Here is a 22,740-nt window from a genome sequence, read left to right as displayed (position 1 = left end):
CATCCAGTCCCATCACTTCATGGCAAATAGATGGGGAAACAATGGAAACAGTGACAGACTTTATTTTCTTGGGCTCCAAAATCACTGCAGATGGTGACTGCAGCCATGAAATTAAAAGACACTTGCTCCTTGGAAGAAAAGCTATGACAAACCTAGACAGCATATTAAGAAGCAGAGATGTTACTTTGTCAACAAAGCTATGGTTTTTCTAGTAGTTGTGTATGGATGTGAGAGTTGGACTATAAAGAAAGCCGGGTGCTGAAGAATTGATGCTTTTGAACTGTGATATTGGAGAAGACTCTTGAGAGTCCCTTGGGCTGCATGGAGCTCAAACCAGTCCATCCTAAAGGAAAGTAGTCCTGAATATTCATTGGAAGGACTGATGCTGAAGCTGAAACTCCAATACTTTGGCCACCTGATGCGAAGAACTGACTCATTAGAAAAGACCCTGATGCTGGGAAAGATTGAAGGCAGGAGGAACGGGGGACAACAGAGGATGAGATGGTTGGATGATATCATTGACTCAATGGACATGAGTTTGAGCAAGCTCTGGGAGTTGGTGATGGACAGGGAAGCCGATGTGCTGCAGTCCATGAGATCACAAAGTCGGACGTGACTGAGCATCTGAACTGACTGACTGCTTTTCTACTTGATGACAGAGCATGTTGTCTTTGTCCTGAAACATGGGCTTTATTTCTCAGGCCTGACACTGCATGGGTTCTATGAGGGAGCCTGAGGTATTTACTGAGCCTCCTTAACTTGGTAGGACTCCTGCTCCAAACTCCGCTTTCCTGTGATGGATGTCAAAGAGAATCAAAGCTTGTGGGTTCTTCACTGACTCAGTTGTGTCTGATTCTTTGTGACCGCGTGGACTGCAGCATGCCAGGCTTCCCTGTCCTTCACTGTCTTTTCCTTTTATTTCAATTTTATTTTCTCTTATTTTCCTTTTTCTCACAATTTCTTTTTCTTTTATTTTTCATCTAATGATGAAAATCTTGATTTTTAATGACACTGGTAGATGATATCTATTCTTATTCTCTGAACAGAGAAATCTGACTTTCATTTGTATCCCTTCTACCCCATTCTTGGCTTCCTCTGTAGGTAAAATTTGTATGTTTTTTTTGTTCATTTGCCATCATTTGTTTCTTTGAAAGTGAGCAGAATGTACATGCATCCATATTTTCTTCTCTTTCTTACAAAAGAGATGGAGTACTGAAAACATTGTCTTGAACCTTGCTTTTGTATTTTATTATATTTTCAAAATACTGATAAAAGATTTTGGTCTTTGCTTTTTGAATCACAATAGACAATTTAAAATTACAAAAAATCAATAGAGTTACTTACATATTATTGGTTACATGTTTGACATTTTTGTGTTTACACCTTTCATCTTTTTTCCCAGTTTTATTGAAGTATAGTTGACATATCATGTTATATAAGTTCAAGGTATAGAAGGTGATGATTTGATATACGTATATATTGAAGTTCTTTTATCTTCTATCCAACCCTTTAAGACAGAGGTACTCATCAAGAATTTGTTAAAGCACTTAATTTTGAAACAGTTACTGTGATTCTGAGGTTTTATAGTTCCACTTTTAAATGATGGGTTGTTTTATTTTTCTTTTGAAATTTTTACAGATTGAAGATCCAGGTTGCTTCTGGGTTATTATAAAAGGATGTAGTCCCTTTTTAGATCATGAAGTTGACTATCAAAAACTGAATAGTGCCATGAATGACTTCTATAATAGCATGTGTCACGATATAGAAATAAAACCACTCAAGTTGGAAGAAGGGCAGGTATGTATCTGAATGTGCTTTCAACACTGTGTCTTGAAATACTACTCAAAATGTAGACTGTTTTGGCAGCTAAGTTGGCATTTCAGTTGTTTTTAATTGCTGTTTTGTATTAGGTTCTTTTGATTGTGTAAGTCAGACTAGTCATGAAAAGTGGCAACTGTATTAGGTTCACGTGGGGCAACAGGAGATGGAGTGTCACGTAAACACCGTCATGGGGGCCATTGTCCTGGGGCTGGGAACCGGAGGATTATTCTGGATCCTTCATGGGGAACTTAGCAGAGAGAGCTTTCCAATCTGGTGCTGCAGTGAACATTGCGGTACATGAATCTTTTCAAATTATGTTTTTTTCTGGATATACGTCTGGGAGTGGGATTGCTGGGTCATATGGTAGCTCCATTTTAGTTTTTAGGGAACCTCCATACTGTTCTCACAGTGGCTGTTACCATGTACATTTCCACCAACATTGGGAGAGTTCCCTTTTCTCCGCACCCTTTCCAGCATTTATTATCTTTAGATTTTTCAGAGATGGCCATTCTGACCAGTGTGAGGTGGTATCTTACTGTAGTTTTGATTTGTATCTCTTTAATAATTAGTGGTGTTGAGTATCTTTCCATGTGCTTTTTAATCATCTATATATATTCTTTGGAGAAACGTCTATTTAGATCTTCTGCTCACTTTTTGATTGGATTGTTGTTTTGATATTGAGCTGCATGAGCTGTTTGTATATTTTGGAGGTTAATCCCTCATCGGTTGCTTTGTTTGCAAATATTTTCTCCCATTCTGAGGGTCATCTTCTCATTTTGTTTACGGTTTCCCATAGCTCAGTTGGTAAAGAATCCGCCTGCAATGCAGGAGACCCTGGTTCACTTCCTGGGTCGGGAAGATCCGCTGGAGAAGGGATAGGCTTCCCACTCCAGTATTCTTGGGATTCCTTTGTGGCTCAACTGGTAAAGAATCCACCTGCAATATGGGAGACCTGGGTTTGATCCCTGGGTTGGGAAGATCTCCTGGAGAAGAGAAGGGCTACCCACTCCACTATTCTGGCCTGGAGAATTCCACAGTCTGTATAGTCAATGGGGTTGCAAAGAGTTGGACACAATGAGCAACTTTCACTTTCCTGTGCAAAAGCTTTTACGTTTAATTAGGTCTATTTGTTTGTTTTTATTTTTATTACTCTAGGAGATGTGTTAAAAAAAGATCTTACTGTGTTTTGTGTCAGAGACTGTTATGCCTGTGTTCTTCTCTAAGTATTTTATAGTATCTGGCCTTACATTTAGGTCTTTAATCCATTTTGAGTTTGTTTTTGTGTATGGTGTTAGGGGGTGTTTTAATTTCATTCTTTTACGTGTAGCTGTCCAGTTTGGCCAGCACCACTTATTGAAGAGACTCTTTCCTCCATTGCATAGTCTTATTTCCTTTGTTATGGATTAGGTGACCATAGGTACATGGGTTTGTATTTGAACTTTCCATCCTGTTCCATTGATCTATATTCCTGTTTTTTTCTTTCTTTTTTCGGGGCAGGGGTGCCAGTACCATACTGTTTTCATGATTGGCTTTGTAGTGTAATTTGAAGTCAGGGAGCCTGATTCCTCCAGCTTTATTTTTCTTTCTTAAGATTGATTTGGCTGTTCATGGTCTTTTGTGTTTCCATGCAAATTGTAAAATTTTGTGTTCTAATTCTATGAAAAATGCCATTGGTAATTTGATAGGGATTGCATTGAATCTGTAGTTTGCTTTGGGTAGTATGGTTCACAGTATTGATTCTTCCAATCCAGAAATGTGGTATATCTCTCCATCTGTTTGTGTCATCTTTGATTTCTTTTATCAGTATCTTATAGTTTTCTGATTATGGCTAGAGAATTTAACACTGAAGTTTTCTTTTTATTTTGTAGGTTTGTGTGGTTTATTGTCAGGAACTAAAGTGCTGGTGCAGGGCAGTTATCAAGTCAATCGTGTCTTCAGCAGACCATTACCTCGCAGAGTGTTTCCTTGTGGATTTTGCTAGATATGTTCCAGTGAAATCCAAAAAGTAAGTACATATTTATTTTGCTTTATGCTCTCTGGGGGGACAAGTGTCAGTTTTGAAGGAGAGTGTTAATTTTCAAAGAAAGGGATGAGAGGTCATAAACTGGAATTTTTTAGCTTCAGGAAGAGCAGATTGCAGGTTCCAGTTTTACGAGCAGTGAATGTAAGAGCAGGTGGTTAGGATGAGGGGTCAGCAGGCAGCTCCAGCCCTCCTTCCACCATCCTTCCTGGAAAGGGCAGGTGCTCTTGGCCAGCCATTTGCCTGGCCTGGTGTGACCTGTCCCCTGCTCAAGGAATGGAGTGGGTCCTTTAGGAAGACCTCTTTACTACACATGGGATGGCTTGCTGGCACAGCTTCAGATTACAGAGGTAAGAACATGTGTCCCTGGTTGTCCCACTTAGCAGAGTGAGGGTGTGACTGTCACAGAGTGACCCTTGCTGACTCCAGGACCACACGTTGCAGTTCCCTAGAAAACACTCTCAGCAAGTCAGTCTTGGTATTTTTGCTAATTTTTTCATGGTTCCTGCCCCAGTGTCAGCGGATGTCAGTTTAATAAATAATAAATAAATGTGAGGACTGTTCTTCTGAAAGAGAAAGAACAGTCCCAGCTACAGGAGAGGTGACGCCCTGACAGGGAGTCTGTACTAGGAGGCTGCTCCCACACGGGAGGCCGGCAGGTGTTCACGGGAAAGGCGATTCCTGTCCAGCTTCTGGTTCTGCACCTTTATAACCATCAGTTCAGTTCAGTTCAGTCATTCAGTCAAGTCCAGCTCTTTGCGACCCCATGGACTGCAGCACACCGGGCTTCCCTGAGCATCCAGCACCAACTCCTAGAGCTTGCTCAAACTCATGTCCATCGAGTTGGTGATGCCATCCAATCATCTCATCTAGCCATCTCACTTTATAGCTATATTGGTTATTAAAAATAACATGATAATTAATGGCTTGGGAGATTTCCTGTTAGCATTTGGGTTTTTTAATTTAGTTTGTTTTTGGCAAGAGAATTGTTTGATTAGAGCAAGGAAGCCTGGAGGGGCAGTTAGTGCAGTCACTTTCTCTTAACTGTTTGAGACGAGGTGGCCAGGCTGCCCACATGTGGCCTTGAGAACATGTTGATGTCAAAACTGTACGTGCAAATGCTCTATCATTTTCATGAAGGAGAATGGAAATAAAAATGTGCAACAACTTACTTATCAAACTGCAGTCCATCAGCTCTTTTGTGCAGAGTTGACAAACAGTGATTCTGAAAACATCTGCTTATTTACAGAAACTTAAAGGTAATTCTGGTTATGTATTGAAATTGAAATTTTAAAATCTTAAATAAAATTTGCTTCCAAGTTTGTTTGTAATTACCCAGTGTTTCTCAATCTAAGGAGACAGTATTTTTCTAATCCCTCCCTGCCGCCATGCCATGAAATTTTAATGCCAAAGATTACTGAGTATCTTTTAGATACTGTATGTATTTATATACTACATGCACTTTTGTGCTTTATACATAGAAAAGTAAGGTTTTTTTCCTCTGCCCCCAAGAACCAGTTTTCACCTTGTTGGGCAAATGTCTCCAAGCATTTGCTGTTGTTGGTGGCTGTGTTAGAAAGAGAATCAGATTTTGTGTATTTTTTGTTAAGTATGTTAATTATATAGGTGGACTTTAAAGAAATGTGTTACGTATAATTTTTTTTTAATCATGAAACTATTTCTGTTTTACTGTTAAGCATCCGAGTTGCCATAGAAACTTTTATGCAGCTTCCCTACAGAGCAAAAAAATTCAGACTGTACTGCATAAAACCTGTCACATTGCACATTAACTTCTGTGAAGACAGTGCTGAAATTGTGTAAGTACAGCTTCTAATATATGCTGAATCATTAGTAAAGGTCTTAAATTGAGTGTAGGAAGTCCATGTGAAATCAAGTCTTTATGTGAAGTGCTAAAACGATTTCAAAGGTCTCTTTGTCCTTCTGGAGGAATCTTCTGAATCAGCCTGTCAACCCTGGCCGTGCAGCCATCTCCAGAGGCTGCAGTGTAGGGGGATTTACAGTAAGACCCGAGCTCTGTTTTTTGGTTTTTTGCTTTTTACAAAAAAGGGCAAGTTAACTGCAAAGAGAAACATGGATACATCGGATCATGGAGCATTAGCGAAAAGTCCAGGCATCCTTCTCCAGCCCTGTTTCCTCCCTCCTGCCCTCCCTCCCGGGAAGCCTCTGTGACCTTTTCAGGCTCTGAACTGGCAGACCTTTGTTGGTGCTTTTATGCATAGTCACATTCATGGAACTTTTAATGAAAATTAGAGTGCAGTGTCTTATTGGCGAATTTACCAGCTGGCTTAGTATCTTTTGGTGTGGATCCCAAGGCAGCTGCAAGAGTGATGATTTTATCGGCCCAAGAGAACTACAGGTGACGAGGGCTGGGACCATGGAGATGGGAGGGTCTCCACAGACCTCACAAAAGCATCGATAATGGAGGCAGCCTCCAAGCTGAGAGAGAACTTAGAACGCAACATCACCAGGCCATGCAAGCTGAATCAGAACTGTGTTGCTTCCTGTAGCTTTATCCCCCACAAAGCCACAGTGATGGAGGAGGGGGAAAGACAGTGCCAGGGCAGGGTGGGGGGCTACCCCCAGGACCTCAGGACGTGATCATTCAAGACAGCAAAGATCACAGTCATAACCCTGACACAGCACTGCCCAGTGCAGGGACCCATCCCATACAAACACCTGCAGTGTGATCAGATCACGAGATTGGGGGGGGGGTGTGTGAGAGATACATGTGTACACATGTGCATGCGTGCATGTATATATCTCTACATGTATATGTTTTGTTTAGATGTATCTGTTTTCTTACGAGAAATGTACAATGCAGACTTGTTTGGAAACAGCCTAGCTGGCTAGCAAGAGAGGAACGGTTAGGGGCAGCTAGTTTGCCAATTATATGCCCCCAGGAGAAAGTCTGAGAGTAGAAGGGAGTACACGTCTTGGCAAAGAGTTTCAACAAACATTCTTAAGGTAAATTCACCAATAAGACAGTGCACTCTAATTTTCACCAGTTTAGTATAAGTGAAATAACTCGGGAGCAGCCAAATGGAAGAGATGCACGGGGCAGGGTTTGGGGAAAGGAGCTGCCTTCCCTCCAGGCACACCTGTTCCCCCACATTTCCAAGTGTTCACCAGCCCAGAAGCTCCCAACCTAGTCCATTTTTAGTGTTTATGGAGGCTTCATTACCTAGTCATGATTGATTAAATCATTGGCCTTTGACAGTTGATTCAACCTCCAGTATCTCTCCCTTCCCCAAAGGTCCAGGGAGTGGGAGTCAAAGTTCCAACCCTCTAATCACCAGCTTGGTTCCCCTGGCAACCAGCCCTCATCTCTGTTACCTAGGTGCTTTCTACAGGTCACCTCATTAACATAACAAAAGACACCTTTTATCACTCATCACTGAGCTCTGTGCCAGAAACAGTGACAATGACCAAGTTTATATTTCTTACTATAAATCACAGTATCACACAGAGGAAAGGACAAGATGATGGGGAGAGGTGGGACACAGTGAAAGGGAGTCGTCAGAGTGAGGAATACCATGAGACAGCAGGGCCTGGGCTCCCCATGGCCAGTCTTAGAACTTTGGTTTAACCAACGTGCAGGGAACCCTCACTCTGCCAGCCTGTGCTGAGCATTCCTCACTCAGGGTCCCTGTCCCGGGGAGTTAGCACCCTGTCTGGGGAAACGGATGTTGCAGGTAAATGGGACAATGGTGTTGAGACGGATGATGCCATGGAGGTGGGCACAGTATCGCAGGAAGCCCCACAAAGGGCCCATTCATAGTGAGTCTCTACATTGGCGCAGGAGGTGGTGGGAGAGAGGCCTGCTGTGGGGTGCAGCTGGGGTCATCACCCCAGGCCAGAGCTAGACTCCCCATTTCCTGCATCATATGTCCCATGTGTAATGTCCGAAACATCCAGTGTGAAGTTTCAAAGTGATGTTAGCATGACTAGCCTTGGCTTTTATTTAATGAGATTGCCTTTGTTCTCTGTTCCAGACGGGCCAAGAAGTGGGACAGTGCAGCTATTCAGTACTTCCAGAACATCCTGAGAGGTGAGGCAAGGGCATGACCACAGCTGCCTGCTTTGAACTGACACCCCAGGGTGTTTCACCTTCTGTTGGGGAAAGGGTTTGAGATGTGCGTGCTTAGTGTTTGACCTCCCCCCTCAAGGGGATTCATAAGTCACATGGAGCTTTTTCCACTCCAAGTGTCACAGTGACTCTGCACCCTTGGAATCTGAGGAATGGATGTGGACATCAGTAATTGACAAGTGAAATCAGCAAGGAATTGTGTGGATGAGGCACCCTTACACGATGATAATGCCTTTCTCTTAGTCTGTATCAAACTACAGCACTGCAAAATAACTTAACGTGCATTTCATTGAACCAACAATCATGAAAAGCCTATTTTTTAGCAGGCAAAGGGGAGTAAGTGGGTACTTACTGTGTGATCCCCATCCTTGCTCATGAAGATATATAGAATGTCTCAGCACCTGTTTAGCATGCTCTCTGTTTACATTGTTGGCCATAAATTAGACTATCCTTTGTGGCATCTGTCCTAAGCCCTGGTAGTCTGAGCCAAGTAACTGGGCAGCCTCTAGGGTCATGCTGAGGAGTAGTGGGTGTGCAGTGGCTGGGCTGCATCCTGATGCCTGTTGGGGCCCTGGCCTCTCTCCTTCACTGCCCCGCTGTCTGGGTGAAGGAGCAGCCAGAGGCATTGTTCCTGGAGAAATGGGAGGTGGGGGCGCCTCTGGTTTTGTCGTTCGGGCCCTTGTGAGCCCACAGGCGCCCTGGGAAGCTCAGATTTGGAGGAGGCAGAGTGCTTGGGTTGAGTACTGTTCTGCTGCCTCTGAGCAGCCTTCTGAGAGCCTGGTCCCCTCACCTGTAAAGTGATGCCAGCGCTACCTCGGAGGCTTGAGGTGAGCGGGAAGTGGGACTCGCCGGTAGGGTGAGCAGTGTGCCTCTTGGCACCCACACGTGGAGCTACTCTGCAGGCGTTGGAGGGCGGGACGACTCTGGGCGTGTGGGCTTGGGGCTCACTGGGAAAGAAGAGGGGCCCAGAGCTGTGCGCGAGGTGCTGTCACAGGGCGGCCGGAGGAGGATGGGGGCTGGGGGGACAGAGGACACTTGGCGGACTTTGCCTGGAGAGCCTTCACCTTGGCTCGCCTGCCTCCAGACCCCTTCTGAGGGAGGAAGCTGTCGGACGGTGTGGCACTGGGTAGTCGTGAGTAGTTACCAGAGAGTAACAGGCAAGAAATAGTCATAGTTGTTTCACCCATTCTTATTTTTTTGGCCATGAGGCATGGCATGCGGGATCTTAGTCCCCCGGCCAGAACCACTGGACCCCCAGGAAAGTCCCTCAAGCATACTTTTAACATCATCTTCTTTATGTTTTCATTTATGCTATTTAGCAACTACCCAGGTAGAAGCCAAATTGTGTGCTGTGGAAGAAGATACTTTTGAGGTTTACCTTTATGTAACTCTAAAAAATGAAAAGGTAAGTGAAAGAGTTGTATTTTTAGAGTATTTTATTATTATTAAAATGCTGTTTTAATAAAACAATGCACACAAGAAAAACAGTATCATTCACACTTGCTCTTACCTCAGGCTGTTAAAGAACAGAGGCATGCTCAGCAGAGAGAACTGACAGTGGTGGGTGCATGAGGTCATAATTGCTAGAAAAAAAAAATTGGGCCAACAGTTCTTTCCTATCTCCTAAAGGAAGCACAAGGATGTGTCCAGGGTGTTCTCTCTCTCTCTCTTTCTTAAACTTGTTTTCTTTCGCACAAAATTTTTAGGAGACTTGCATGTTGATCCTTTATTGTCAGTGTCCTTCCATCTGGATATACTACAGTGTTTGCCCATTCACTTGTTAATGGACATTTGAGTTGTGGCCTCTGTGGGGCAAGTGCAGATGAAACTTCTGTGGTGATTCATGTGCAAGTCTTCCTTGGACCTGTGCTTTCATTTTTCTTGGGTAAATACCCAGGAGTCACATTTTGGGGCAGTTTTGTAAGTGTTAAGAGACTACCACACTGTTTTCCAGAGTGAACACTGCACAGCCCCATCAGCAATGAGAGTTACACTTCCTCCACATCCTCGACATTACTTTGATGGTCATTCTCACTGGTGTGTAGTGGTCTCTCACTGTAGTTTATTTGCACTTCCCTAATGCATTTTCCTTCTTGGAGAAGGAAATGGCAACCCACTCCAGTACCCTTGCCTGGAAAATCCCATGGACAGAGGAGCCTGGTATGCTATAGTCCATGGGGTCGCAAAGAGTTGGACACTACTGAGCGACTCCACTCACTCACTCAATGACGTAACAGTCTTGAGTGTCTTTTCATATGCTGTTTGCAATCCATATATCTTTAATGAAGTATTCAAATTTTTTATCCTTTTTTTTTCATTTTCTCTGTTTAAAAATTTTTTATCCTTTTTTAAAGTTGAGGTATAATTGATGTACAACTTTCTGTTAGTCACAAATGTGCAGCACAATGACTTAATACTTGTACATATGCGTTGCACAGTGTCTGGTTAACATCCATCACCACACAGTGACAGAATGTTTTTTCTTGTTCTCATGACAAGATTTACTCTTCGCAGCTTTCAAATATGCAATACAGTATTGTTAACTATAACCACCATGCTGTACATCCTATGCCGTGACTTACTTATTTTATAATTGAAAGTTGTTACCTTCTGACTCTCTTCTCCCGTTTCACCACCTCCTCCCTCTATGCTCCTGACCCCAGCTCTGGCAGTCACCGGTCTGTTCTCTGTGAGCTTGTTTTGTTTTGTATTTAGATTCCACATAGAAGTGGAGATTATGTAGCTTTTGTCTTTCTCTGACTTATGTCATTTAGCATAATGTTCTTAATGTCACAGATGGAAAGATTTCATTCTTTTTTGTGGCCAAATAATATCCCATTGTGTATATATGTGTATACACCACATTTTTTTTATCCATTCATCCACTGATGAATACTTAGATTGTTTCCATAATTTTGGCTATTGTAAATAATATTGCAGTGAACATGGAGATGCATGTGTCTTTTCAAGTTAATGTTTTTGTTTTCCTCAGATAAATACCTAGAAGTGGAATTGCTGGATTGTATAGTAATTCTGTTTTTAATTTCTAGAGGAACCACGGTACTGTTTTCCAGAGTGACTATGCCAATTTACATTGCTACCAATAGTGCCTAAGAGTTCCTTTTTCTCCACATCCTTGAAACACCTGCCCTGGGTGTTTCTTGTCTTTTTAACAGTCGCCATTCTGACAGATGCGAAGTGATACCTCACTATGGTTTTGATCTGCATTTCCCTGGTGGTTCGTGATATTGAACATCTTTTCTTGTCCCTGTTGACCATCTGCATGTCTTCTTTGGAAAAATGTTGATTCAGATCCTCTGCCCATTTTTTTTTTCATTTATTTTTATTAGTTGGAGGCTAATTACTTTACAATATTGTAGTGGTTTTTGTCATACATTGACATGAATTAGCCATGGATTTACATGTATTCCCCATCCCGGTCCCCCCTCCCACCTCCCTCTCCACCCGATCCCTCTGGGTCTTCCCAGTGCACCAGGCCCGAGCACTTGTCTCATGCATCCAACCTGGGCTGGTGATCCGTTTCACCCTAAATAATATACATGTTTTGATGCTGTTCTCTTGAAACATCCCACCCTCGCCTTCTCCCACAGAGTCCAAAAGTCTGTTCTATACATCTGTGTCTCTTTTTTTGTTTTGCATATAGGGTTATCGCTACCATCTTTCTGAATTCCATATGTATGTGTTAGTATACTGTAATGGTCTTTATCTTTCTGGCTTACTTCACTCTGTATAATGGCCTCTGCCCATTTTTAAATTGGATTATTTGGGGGTTTGTTTGTTACTGTTATTTATGAGTTTTTATGTATTTTGGATATTAACCCCTTATCAGATAATAAGTGACTTACAGATGTTTCTTCTTACTAAAAATCTTTTTGTTTTATTGGTGCTTTTTTTTGCTCTGAAGAAGCTTTTTAGTTTGATGTATGAGTTCAGCTGGTTTATTTTCACTTTTGTTGCCTTTGCTTTTGGTGTCAAGCTCCAAAAATTATCACCAAGACCAGTGTCAAGGAGCCTGTTACCACCTATGTTTTCTTCTATGCATTTTATGGTTTCAGATCTTATATTCAAGTCTTTAATCCATTTTGAGTTTGTTAGTGTATGGTGTGAGTTAATAGCACAGTTTCATTGTTATGCGTGTAGCTGTCTAGTTTTCCCAACACAATTTATTGAAGAGACTGTCATTTCCCCGTTATATAATCTTAGCTCCTTTTTAGTAATTTTATTGACCGTATGTATCTGCGTTTATTTTTGGGCTATCTTTCTGTTCCATTGAACTGTGTGTCTGTTTTTATGCCAATGCTGTACTCTTTTAATTGCTATGTTTTGCCCATTTAAAAATTGGTTTTGTTTTCTTTTAATTGAGTTTTTTGAGAGTTCTTTATGTATTCTGGATACCTGACCATCCAAAGGTATTATCTAAAAATATTTTCTCCTGTTTTTCTTCTCAAGAATGTTGGCCAGAAGTGTGTAGTTCACCGTTATGAAAGCAGAAGTCACAAGATCAATTTCTGTCAAATTCTGTTTTATAAAATAATTTTTCTGAAGATTAAAATTTTCAATTAAGTTCGGCATGTTTTATGAACAGTCACGTGACTGTCTGTCTTATTCATGAAATATTTATACAGGTTTGTGTTAACGATGATCTGGTTGCAAAGAACTTCGCTTGTTATGTGTCACCCATGGAGAATGAGAACTTTGATTCTTTGGAGAAGCCAAGATTGAATATAAAGTCAGCATCCTTTTCCAATAAGCTCAATCCAGCACTTACTCTTTGGCCAATGTTTTTGCAAGGAAAAGGTTCTCAAAGGATGGAAAGTGAGTGGATTTCACCAATGTATGTTTCCCTTAAGCTGTCTTATTTATAGAAATCTTAGTGTATTAATATAAATTGTTGTACCGACTTTTCCCCATATGGAGACAGAGACTTTGACTCTGAATTTAATATTTTAATTTTTTGAAATATTTTAATTTTAATCCTAGTGAGTTTGTTAGGTTTGAGTTTTGAGGTTCTAAGAGAGCTGTTGTGGTTTGTTTTTATGAGAGCAGGAAAAAAGATTATTATTAATTTCTTATTAACTTGGAGTTATATTTTCACTCTGTGGCTAGGTGGGTAAAGAATCCACCTGTCGTTCAAGAGACACAGGAGAATGGGTTTAATCCCTGGGTCAGGAATATCCCCAGGAGAAGGAAATGGGCAAACCCCTCTAGTATTCTTTCCTGGAAAATCTCATTGACAGAGGAGCCTGGTGGGCTACAGTCCATGGGGTCACAGAGTCTGACTTGACTTAGTGACTGAGCGGAAGCACACATATTTTCAGAAGTCTGTATGTTAGTAGTTTAATGGCATTATCAAAACAAGGGTGTTTTTTATAATTTTGAAAAAGAGCCATTTATCAGCATGAAGATATGAGAAGAGTCTGTCATGGCCAGTGGAAACACTGTAAATATTCCCTCTACACCCATGTTTCCTAGTCCCCTCACACTGCTCCGCTGCTCTGTGTTAGGCGTCCTGTGAATCATACGGCAGAGGTGGTTTACAACAAACTCACGTTTGTATTTTGGGTTTTATTTCACGCTTTAATCTTGAAATGTATTCTTCCTATCGGAGTCATGTGGTTTAACTTTTCTAGCGGAGTCTCTCCAGCATCCGTGGCCCCAGGGTTCGGGTGACCTCAGGCCAACCAGTAGGATCCTGGGTGAGTTTTCCTCTCTTGTTCCTTTTCAAATAAAAGAATACTCTTAAATATCTTAGGACTGTAAGAGTTGTTTATAAGGGCTGTGGCAATTCTGTCTCTCTTTTTCCCTTAACTTAATGGAACCAATTTATGCTGTAGATGCTGACAAAGATAATGTGCCTTGTAGTCTGTAGGATTTTGCTGAAACATAAAGAACCTAACAGACACTTGTTTGTGTGTAGGACTGATTTATTCCAGCCCAGCCATAGACCAGTGGTTATTATTTGTCATCAGAATATACCTAAGGATTTGATTGGTTTTTATTTTAAGCAGTAGGATGAGTAAAAATAAGAAAGAGGCATTTTTTTTTTTCCATTTATTTTTATTAGTTGGAGGCTAATTACTTTACATCATTACAGTAGTTTTTGTCATACATTGAAATGAATTAGCCATGGATTTACATGTATTCCCCATCCCGGTCCCCCCTCCCACCTCCCTCTCCACCCGATCCCTCTGGGTCTTCCCAGTGCACCAGGCCCGAGCACTTGTCTCATGCACCCAGCCTGGACTGGTGATCTGTTTCACCCTAGGTAATATACATGTTTCAATGCTGTTCTCTTGAAACATCCCACCCTCGCCTTCTCCCAGAGTCCACAAGTCTGTTCTATACTTCTGAGTCTCTTTTTCTGTTTTGCATATAGGGTTATCGTTACCATCTTTCTAAATTCCATATATATGTGTTAGTATACTGTAATGGTCTTTATCTTTCTGGCTTACTTCACTCTGTATAATGGGCTCCAGTTTCATCCATCTCATTAGAACTGATTCAAATGAATTCTTTTTAATGGCTGAGTAATATTCCATGGTGTATATGTACCACAGCTTCCTCATCCATTCGTCTGCTGATGGGCATCTGGGTTGCTTCCATGTCCTGGCTATTATAAACAGTGCTGTGATGAACATTGGGGTGCACGTGTCTCTTTCAGATCTGGTTTCCTTGGTGTGTATGCCCAGAAGTGGGATTGCTGGGTCATATGGCAGTTCTATTTCCAGCTTTTTAAGAAATCTCCACACTGTTTTCCATAGTGACTGTACTAATTTGCATTCCCACCAACAGTGTAAGAGGGTTCCCTTTTCTCCACACCCTCTCCAGCGTTTATTGCTTGTAGACTTTTGGATAGCAGCCATCCTGACTGGCGTGTAATGGTACCTCATTGTGGTTTTGATTTGCATTTCTCTGATAATGAGTGATGTTGAGCATCTTTTCCACGAACCTATGGTCACCTTATCTTTGACAAAGGAGGCAAGGATATACAATGGAAAAAAGATAACCTCTTTAACAAGTGGTGCTGGGAAAACTGGTCAACCACCTGTAAAAGAATGAAACTAGAACACTTTCTAACACCATACACAAAAATAAACTCAAAATGGATTAAAGATCTAAATGTAAGACCAGAAACTATCAAACTCCTAGAGGAGAACATAGACAAAACACTCTCCAACATAAATCACAGCAGGATCCTCTATGACCCACATCCCAGAATTTTAGAAATAAAAGCAAAAATAAACAAATGGGACCTAATGAAACTTAAAAGCTTTTGCACAACAAAGGAAACTATAAGCAAGGTGAAAAGACAGCCCTCAGATTGGGAGAAAATAATAGCAAACGAAGCAACAGACAAAGGATTAATCTCAAAAATATACAAGCAACTCCTCCAGCTCAACTCCAGAAAAATAAATGACCCAATCAAAAAATGGGCCAAAGAACTAAACAGACATTTCTCCAAGGAAGACATACAAAGGCATTTATGAAATCAGATATATCCCATCTTTAACTCTGTATCTCCAAGTTCTTGAATGAGTTGAAATTACTGGATGAGGGTGACACTTGCTCAGCTCACCCTCTGTGGTGACTGCTATGTGCTCACCCCCACGTTGGGTGTTTGTGTACCTGTCAGTACTTCAGATAGAGCCATAGTAAACCTCTAGGAAACGAAAACTTTTAAGTGTGTGCTCAGTCGTGTCCAACTCTTTTGCGACCCTGTGGATTGTAGCCCACCAGGCTCCTCTGTCCATGGGATTCTCCAGGCAAGAGTACTGGAGTGGGTTGCCATTTCCTACTCCAGGGGATCTTCTGGACACAGGAATCAAACCCACATCTCCTGCATTGGCAGGCAGGCTCTTTACCACTAGCGCCTCCTGGGAAGCATCACCTTCGATGTACCTACTTATCAAAATTTTACAGTCTTTTTTCCCCCAGTTTTTCAGGTGTGAGGGTGTGTCTTATTTCTTAAGAAATAAGATTCTGCTGTACAAATGTGTATATGGTGTTTTTCACCTCTCTCTAGGTTAGCTTCATCCAGTGTGATGTGGTTTGAGGCTGTGGACTCTGCCATGAGACTGTCCGTCTGCCCCCTCCTCTGTGGCACAGGGAGCATCATTCCCTGCTGCTGGGTTGGTGAGATGAGCTCTCTGCGTGCAGAGTTTGTGTGGCAGACTTGGGCGCATGTGGCCCCACCCACATGCTGGTGTGCCTTATAGGAAGCGTAGTGTGTCATAGAAATTCCTGCTGAATGGAGCCCATTACTGATGGGAATGTTACTTCCGTTTTTGTTTCTTCCGCTTCCATGGAAGCAAGAAAACTACCAGGCATTTACGTTGTGTTTAACCGCTGCACAGCTTCCCTGGTGGCTCAGATGGTAAAGCACGTGCCTGCAGTGCAGGAGACCTGGGTTGAATCTCTGGGTCAGGAAGATCCCCCGGAGAAGGGAATGGCAACCCATTCCCTTGGGAATGGCCATTCCTGCCTGGGAAATCCCATGGACGGAGGAGCCTGGTGGGCTACAGTCCATGCAGTCACAAAGAGTTGGATACGACTGAGCAACTAACTCTTTCTTTTTAAAAAATAATTGTTTATTTATTTGGCTGTGTCGGATCTTTGTTGGGGCATGTGAGGTGTTGCTTTGTGGTGCTTGGGACTCTAGTTGCGGCACAAGGGCTCTGGAGCACGTGCTCTCAGTAGTTGGGGTATGTGGGCTTAGTTGCTTCGTGGCATGTGGGATCATACTTCCCTGACCAGGAATCATCCCCATGTCCTCCACACTGCAGGGACGAGGACACTGGCCCACCAGGGAAGTCCCTCCTAATTTTCTTTATTACAGTCAGTGTTGGAATTAACCCTGCATATCTTTGAAAAGTTAAAGTTTGATGGTAAACAAAAGAAAGCTCATATGAGATGTGACCAGACTATCATGTAGAAACAAAATTATTAGATGTTACCTAATCAGGCAAAGATTTTTTTTCCTTTTTAATTTTTGTGAAAAGCTATTTCAATTTCAGTTATATTTTTATTAAATTTTGATACTTCTCTTTGAAGTTCCTTCAGTTCAGTCAGTTCAGTTGCTCAGTCGTGTCTGACTCTTTGCGACCCCATGAATCGCAGCACGCCAGGCCTCCCTGTCCATTACCAACTCCCAGAGTTTACCCAGACTCATGTCCATCGAGTTGGTGATGCCATCCAGCCATCTCTATCTTCTGTCGTCCCCTTCTCCTCCTGCCCCCAATCCCTCCCAGCATCAGGGTCTTTTCCAATGAGTCAACTCTTCCCATGAGGTGGCCAAAGTATTGGAGTTTCAGCTTCAGCATCAGTCCTTCCAGTGAACACCCGGACTGATCTCCTTTAGGATGGACTGGTTGGATCTCCTTGCAGTCCAAGGGACTCTCAAGAGTCTTCCCCAACACCACAGTTGAAAAGCATCAATTTTTCGGAGCTCAGCTTTCTTCACAGTCCAACTCTCACATCCACACATGACCACTGGAAAAACCATAGCCTTGACTAGATGGACCTTGGTTGGCAAAGTAATGTCTCTGCTTTTTAATATGCTGTCTAGGTTGGTCATAACTTTCCATTCCTTACATTTTCAAAAATCAAAGTTCAGTGCTTTCTAACACTTGGCTAAACAGTCAAATAGTGCAGAAAGGCTATAAAGGAAAGTAATTTTTTCTTGTCCAGCTTCTTCTCACCCAGGCTCCTTGCTTGAGGTAACCCTTTTTTTTCCTTAGCTGTTTATTTTGGCAGTTATCCCTTAAGTTTTAAAATGCCTGTGCTTATTTTACTTTGTCCATGCTTATGCATTCTGGACCCTGTCCTGAGTTCTGCAGCGGTTAGCTATCACACCCCTAAGCCACACATCTTCAGGCACTGTTCCAGGGATTCACCAGAAAAGGAATCAAAGTCTGTTTTCATGGAGTTTTCTTTTATTTTCTCAGTAAACTTTTGTTTTAGAATGATCACAAACTTCCAGATAAGTGGAGAGCATTACAGAGAACTTGATTGTACCCTAAACCACATGAGAGTAAGTTGACGACTGGAATGCCCCATCTCTCCCCAGTACTTGAGTGTGTTTTTCCTAGAAATAAGAGTACTTTCAGAAACATTCACAGTATAGCCATCTACATCAGAGGTTACCGTTGCTACATTGTGATCGTCTGACTTTCGGATAACCCCTGTAATTTTGCCAGTCATCGCGCTGATTCCTCTGGGGAAGGAAGACGCAGCTCAGCGTCAGGTGGAGCATCTCCTCGCCTCCCTGGGTCTGCAGCAGTCCTCAGTCTTCCTGGACTTTTCTGACTGTGGCATTTTGGCAGATTATGAACCTGTTATTTCGTAGCATGTCCCAATTGTGGCCGATGATTTCCTGTTTCCATTTTCATTGATTTTTGCTCTGAATTTAATTATTTTTGTCGCTTACTTTACCTTTAATTTGTTCTTCTTTTCTAGTTTTCTAAGGTGGAAGCTTAATTATTAATTTAAATTTTTCTTCTCTTCTAATACAAACATTTAATGCTGTCAACTGCCCATCACTGAATCCCATAAATTTTGATAAGTTGTATTTTTATTTTCATTTGGTTAAAAACATTTCAGAATTTCTGTTGATATTTCTTCTTGATCCATGTATTATATAGAAGTGGGTTGCTTAATCTCCAAGTATTTGGGGATTTTCCAGCTATCTTGTTGTTACTAAGTTTAATTCCGCTGTGGTCTGATAGTGTACTTTGGACAATTTCCACTCTAAGTTTATTTAGGTATGTTTTATCTGTACTCATTGAAAAAGACCCTGATGCTGGGAGGGACTGGGGGCAGGAGGAGAAGGGGACGACAGAGGATGAGATGGCTGGATGGCATCACCAACTCGATGGACATGAGTTGGAGTAAACTCCGGGCGTTGGTGATGGACAGGGAGGCCTGGCGTGCTGCAGTTCATGGGATCGCAAAGTCGGACATGACTGAGCGACTGAACTGAACTGAACTAGATGGTCTACCTTAGTGTCAGTTCCACTTGAGCTTGAGAAGAAAGTATCTGCTGTAGGATGATGTCATCTGTAGATACCGATTCTGACCACTGGGGGTGGTGCTTGTGAATTCAGCTTTACCCTTACCCTGATTTTCTGCCGGCTGGATCTGTCCATTTTTGGTAGAGGGCTGTTGCTGTCTCTAACTGTAGTGGTATTCTCATCTATTTCTCCTTGCAGTTTTATCAGTTTTGCCTGACACATTTTGATGCTTTCTTGTTAAGGACATACACAATAAGGTCTCATATGTCTTTTTGAAGAATTGGGTTCTTTATTACTGTGTGATGCTTCTGACCTTCACATTTTCCCTTGTTCTGAAGTCTACTCTATCTGAAATTAATACAGATACTTCAGCTTTTTTTTAAGCTATAAAAATTTTACTGAAGTACAATCAATGTATAATATTATTTGTTTCAGGTGTACAACATAGTGATTCACAATTTTTAAAGGTTATATTTCATTTATAGATATTTTAAAATATTGCTTATATTCCCTGTACTGTACAGTATATCCTTGTAGGTTATTTATTTTATGCATAGTAATTTGTACCTCTTAATCCATTGCTGTTTTTTTGGAACCTCCCCACTTCCCTCCCCCTACTGATAACTACTAGTTTGTTCTCTGTATCTATGAGTCTGTTTCTTTTTTGTTAAATTCACTAGTTTTGTTTTTTTTTTTTTTTGGATTCCACATATAAGAGATATCATACAGTATTTGTCTTTCCCTGTCTGACTTAATTTCACTAAGCATAAATCCATCCATGTTGTTGCAAATGGCAAATTTTCATTCTTTTTATGGCTGAGTAATGTTCCAGTTTGTGTGTGTATGTGTATACACGCCACATCTTCATTATTTGTGTATGGCTAGTTAGATTGCTTCCATATCTTGGCTACTGTGAATGATGCTGCTCTGAACATGGGGTGCATGTTTCCTTTCAACTTAATGGGACCACATCTTCTTTATCCGTTCATCTGTCAGTGGACATTTACATTGCTTCCATGTCTTGGCTGTTGTAAACAGTGCTGTCATGCTGGGGTGCATGTATCTTTTCAAATTACGGTTTTCTTCAGGTACACACCCATGGATGGGATTACAAGATCATCTGGCAACTCAGTTTTTAGTTTGTTAAGGAACCTCCATACTTTTCTCCATAGTGATTGCACCAGTTTACATTCCCAACAGTATAGGTAGGTTCCCTTTTCTCCATACCCTCTCCAGCATTCACTGTTTATGGACTTTTAATGATGGCCATTCTGACAGCGGTGAGGTGATACCTCATTGTGCTTTTTTAAAATTCATTTTTAATTGGAGGATAATTGTTTTACAATGTGTTGATTTCTGCTGTACATCAAGATAAATCAACCTTAGGTGTACATATGTCCCCTTCCTCTTGACTTATTGTGCTTTTGGTGTTTTTTTTTCCTTTTTTTTCCCCATTTATTTTTATTAGTTGGAGGCTAATTACTTTACAGTATTGTAGTGGCTTTTGTCATACATTGACATGAATCAGCCATGGATTTACATGTATTCCCCATCCCGATCCCCCCTCCCACCTCCCTCTCCACCCGATCCCTCTGGGTCTTCCCAGTGCACCAGGCCCGAGCACTTGTCTCATGCATCCAACCTGGGCTGGTGATCTGTTTCACCCTAGATAATATACATGTTTCGATGCTGTTCTCTCAAAACATCCCACCCTCGCCTTCTCCCACAGAGTCCACAAGTCTGTTCTGTACATCTGTGTCTCTTTTTCTGTTTTGCATATGGGGTCATCATTACCATCTTTCTAAATTCCATATATATGTGTTAGTATACTGTAATGGTCTTTATCTTTCTGGCTTACTTCACTCTGTATAATGGGCTCCAGTTTCATCCATCTCATTAGAACTGATTCAAATGAATTCTTTTTAATGGCTGAGTAATATTCAATGGTGTATATGTACCACAGCTTCCTTATCCATTCGTCTGCTGATGGGCATCTAGGTTGCTTCCACGTCCTGGCTATTATAAACAGTGCTGTGATGAACATTGGGGTGCACATGTCTCTTTCAGATATGGTTTCCTCCATGTGTATGCCCAGGAGTGGGATTGCTGGGTCATGTGGCAGTTCTAGTTCCAGGTTTTTAAGAAATCTCCACACTGTTCTCCATAGCGGCTGTACTAGTTTGCATTCCCACCAACAGTGTAAGAGGGTTCCCTTTTCTCCACACCCTCTCCAGCATTTATTGCTTGTAGACTTTTGGATAGAAGCCATCCTGACTGGTGTGTAATGTACCTCATTGTGGTTTTGATTTGCATTTCTCTGATAATGAGTGATGTTGAGCATCTTTTCATGTGTTTGTTAGCCATCTGTATGTCTTTTTTGGAGAAATGTCTGTTTAGTTCTTTGGCCCATTTTTTGATTGGGTCATTTATTTTTCTGGAGTTGAGCTGCAGGAGTTGCTTGTATATTTTTGAGACTAATCCTTTGTCTGTTGCTTCGTTTGCTCTTATTTTCTCCCAATCTGAGGGCTGTCTTTTCACCTTGCTTATAGTTTCCTTTGTTGTGCAAAAGCTTTTAAGTTTCATTAGGTCCCATTTGTTTATTTTTGCTTTTATTTCCAATATTCTGGGAGGTGGGTCATAGCGGATCCTGCTGTGATTTATGTCGGAGAGTGTTTTGCCTATGTTCTCCTCTAGGAGTTTTATAGTTTCTGGTCTTACATTTAGATCTTTAATCCATTTTGAGTTTATTTTTGCGTATGGTGTTAGAAAGTGTTCTAGTTTCATTCTTTTACAAGTGGTTGACCAGTTTTCCCAGCACCACTTGTTAAAGAGGTTATCTTTTTTCCATTGTATATCCTTGCCTCCTTTGTCGAAGATAAGGTATCCATAGGTTAGTGGATTTATCTCTGGGCTTTCTATTCTGTTCCATTGATCTATATTTCTGTCTTTGTGCCAGTACCGTACTGTCTTGATGACTGTGGCTTTGTAGTAGAGTCTGAAGTCAGGCAGGTTGATTCCTCCAGTTACATTCTTCTTTCTCAAGATTACTTTGGCTATTCTCACCACTATTCTTCAACGTAGTTTTGGAAGTTGTGGCCACAGAAATCACAGCAGAAAAATAAGTAAAAGGAATCCAGATAGAAAAAGAAGAAGTGAAACTCTCGCTGTTTGCAGATGACATGATCTCTACATAGAAAACCCTAAAGACTCTACCAGAAAATTACTAGAGCTAATCAACGAATATAGTAAAGTTGCAGGATATAAAATTAACACACAGAAATCCCTTGCATTCCTATACACTAACAATGAGAAAACAGAAAGAGAAATTAAGGAAACAATACCACTCACCATTGTAACAAAAAGAATAAAATACTTAGGAGTATATCTACCTAAAGAAACAAAGGACCTATACATAGAAAACTATAAAACACTGATGCAAGAAATCAAAGAGGACACAAACAGATGGAAAAATATACCGTGTTCATGGATTGGAAGAATCAGTGTTGTCAAAATGACTATACTACCCAAAGCAATCTATAGATTGAATGCAGTCCCTATCAAGCTACCAACGGTATTTTTCACAGAACTAGAACAAAAAATTCCACAATTTGTATGGAAATACAAAAAACCTCGAATACTCATTGTGCTTTTGATATGCATTTCTTTGATGATTAGCAGTGTTGAGCATCTTTTCACATGCTTATTGGACATCTGTATGTCTTCTTTGGAGAAAAGTCTGTTTAGGCCTTCTGCCCATTTTT

General features: G+C 41.3%; 1 protein-coding gene across 4 annotated transcripts in view; it reads left to right on the top strand.

Moving 5' to 3' along the window:
* TDRD12 (tudor domain containing 12) overlaps positions 1 to 22,740 on the top strand; it is a 103,398-nt gene that overhangs the window by 34,981 nt on the left and 45,677 nt on the right. For all 4 annotated transcript variants that reach the window (XM_070451007.1, XM_070451009.1, XM_070451008.1 and 1 more), the window contains exons 2-8: positions 1,639 to 1,797; positions 3,690 to 3,826; positions 5,539 to 5,658; positions 7,855 to 7,910; positions 9,269 to 9,354; positions 12,596 to 12,785; positions 13,601 to 13,666. In XM_070451007.1, coding sequence (XP_070307108.1) covers positions 1,639 to 1,797; positions 3,690 to 3,826; positions 5,539 to 5,658; positions 7,855 to 7,910; positions 9,269 to 9,354; positions 12,596 to 12,785; positions 13,601 to 13,666 — 814 coding nt within the window. The remainder of the gene's footprint in view (positions 1 to 1,638; positions 1,798 to 3,689; positions 3,827 to 5,538; positions 5,659 to 7,854; positions 7,911 to 9,268; positions 9,355 to 12,595; positions 12,786 to 13,600; positions 13,667 to 22,740) is intronic.

Source organism: Odocoileus virginianus, chromosome 20, assembly GCF_023699985.2.
Source record: "Odocoileus virginianus isolate 20LAN1187 ecotype Illinois chromosome 20, Ovbor_1.2, whole genome shotgun sequence".
Classification (NCBI taxonomy): Eukaryota; Metazoa; Chordata; class Mammalia; order Artiodactyla; family Cervidae; genus Odocoileus; species Odocoileus virginianus.
This window is presented reverse-complemented; position numbering and strand designations above follow the sequence as displayed.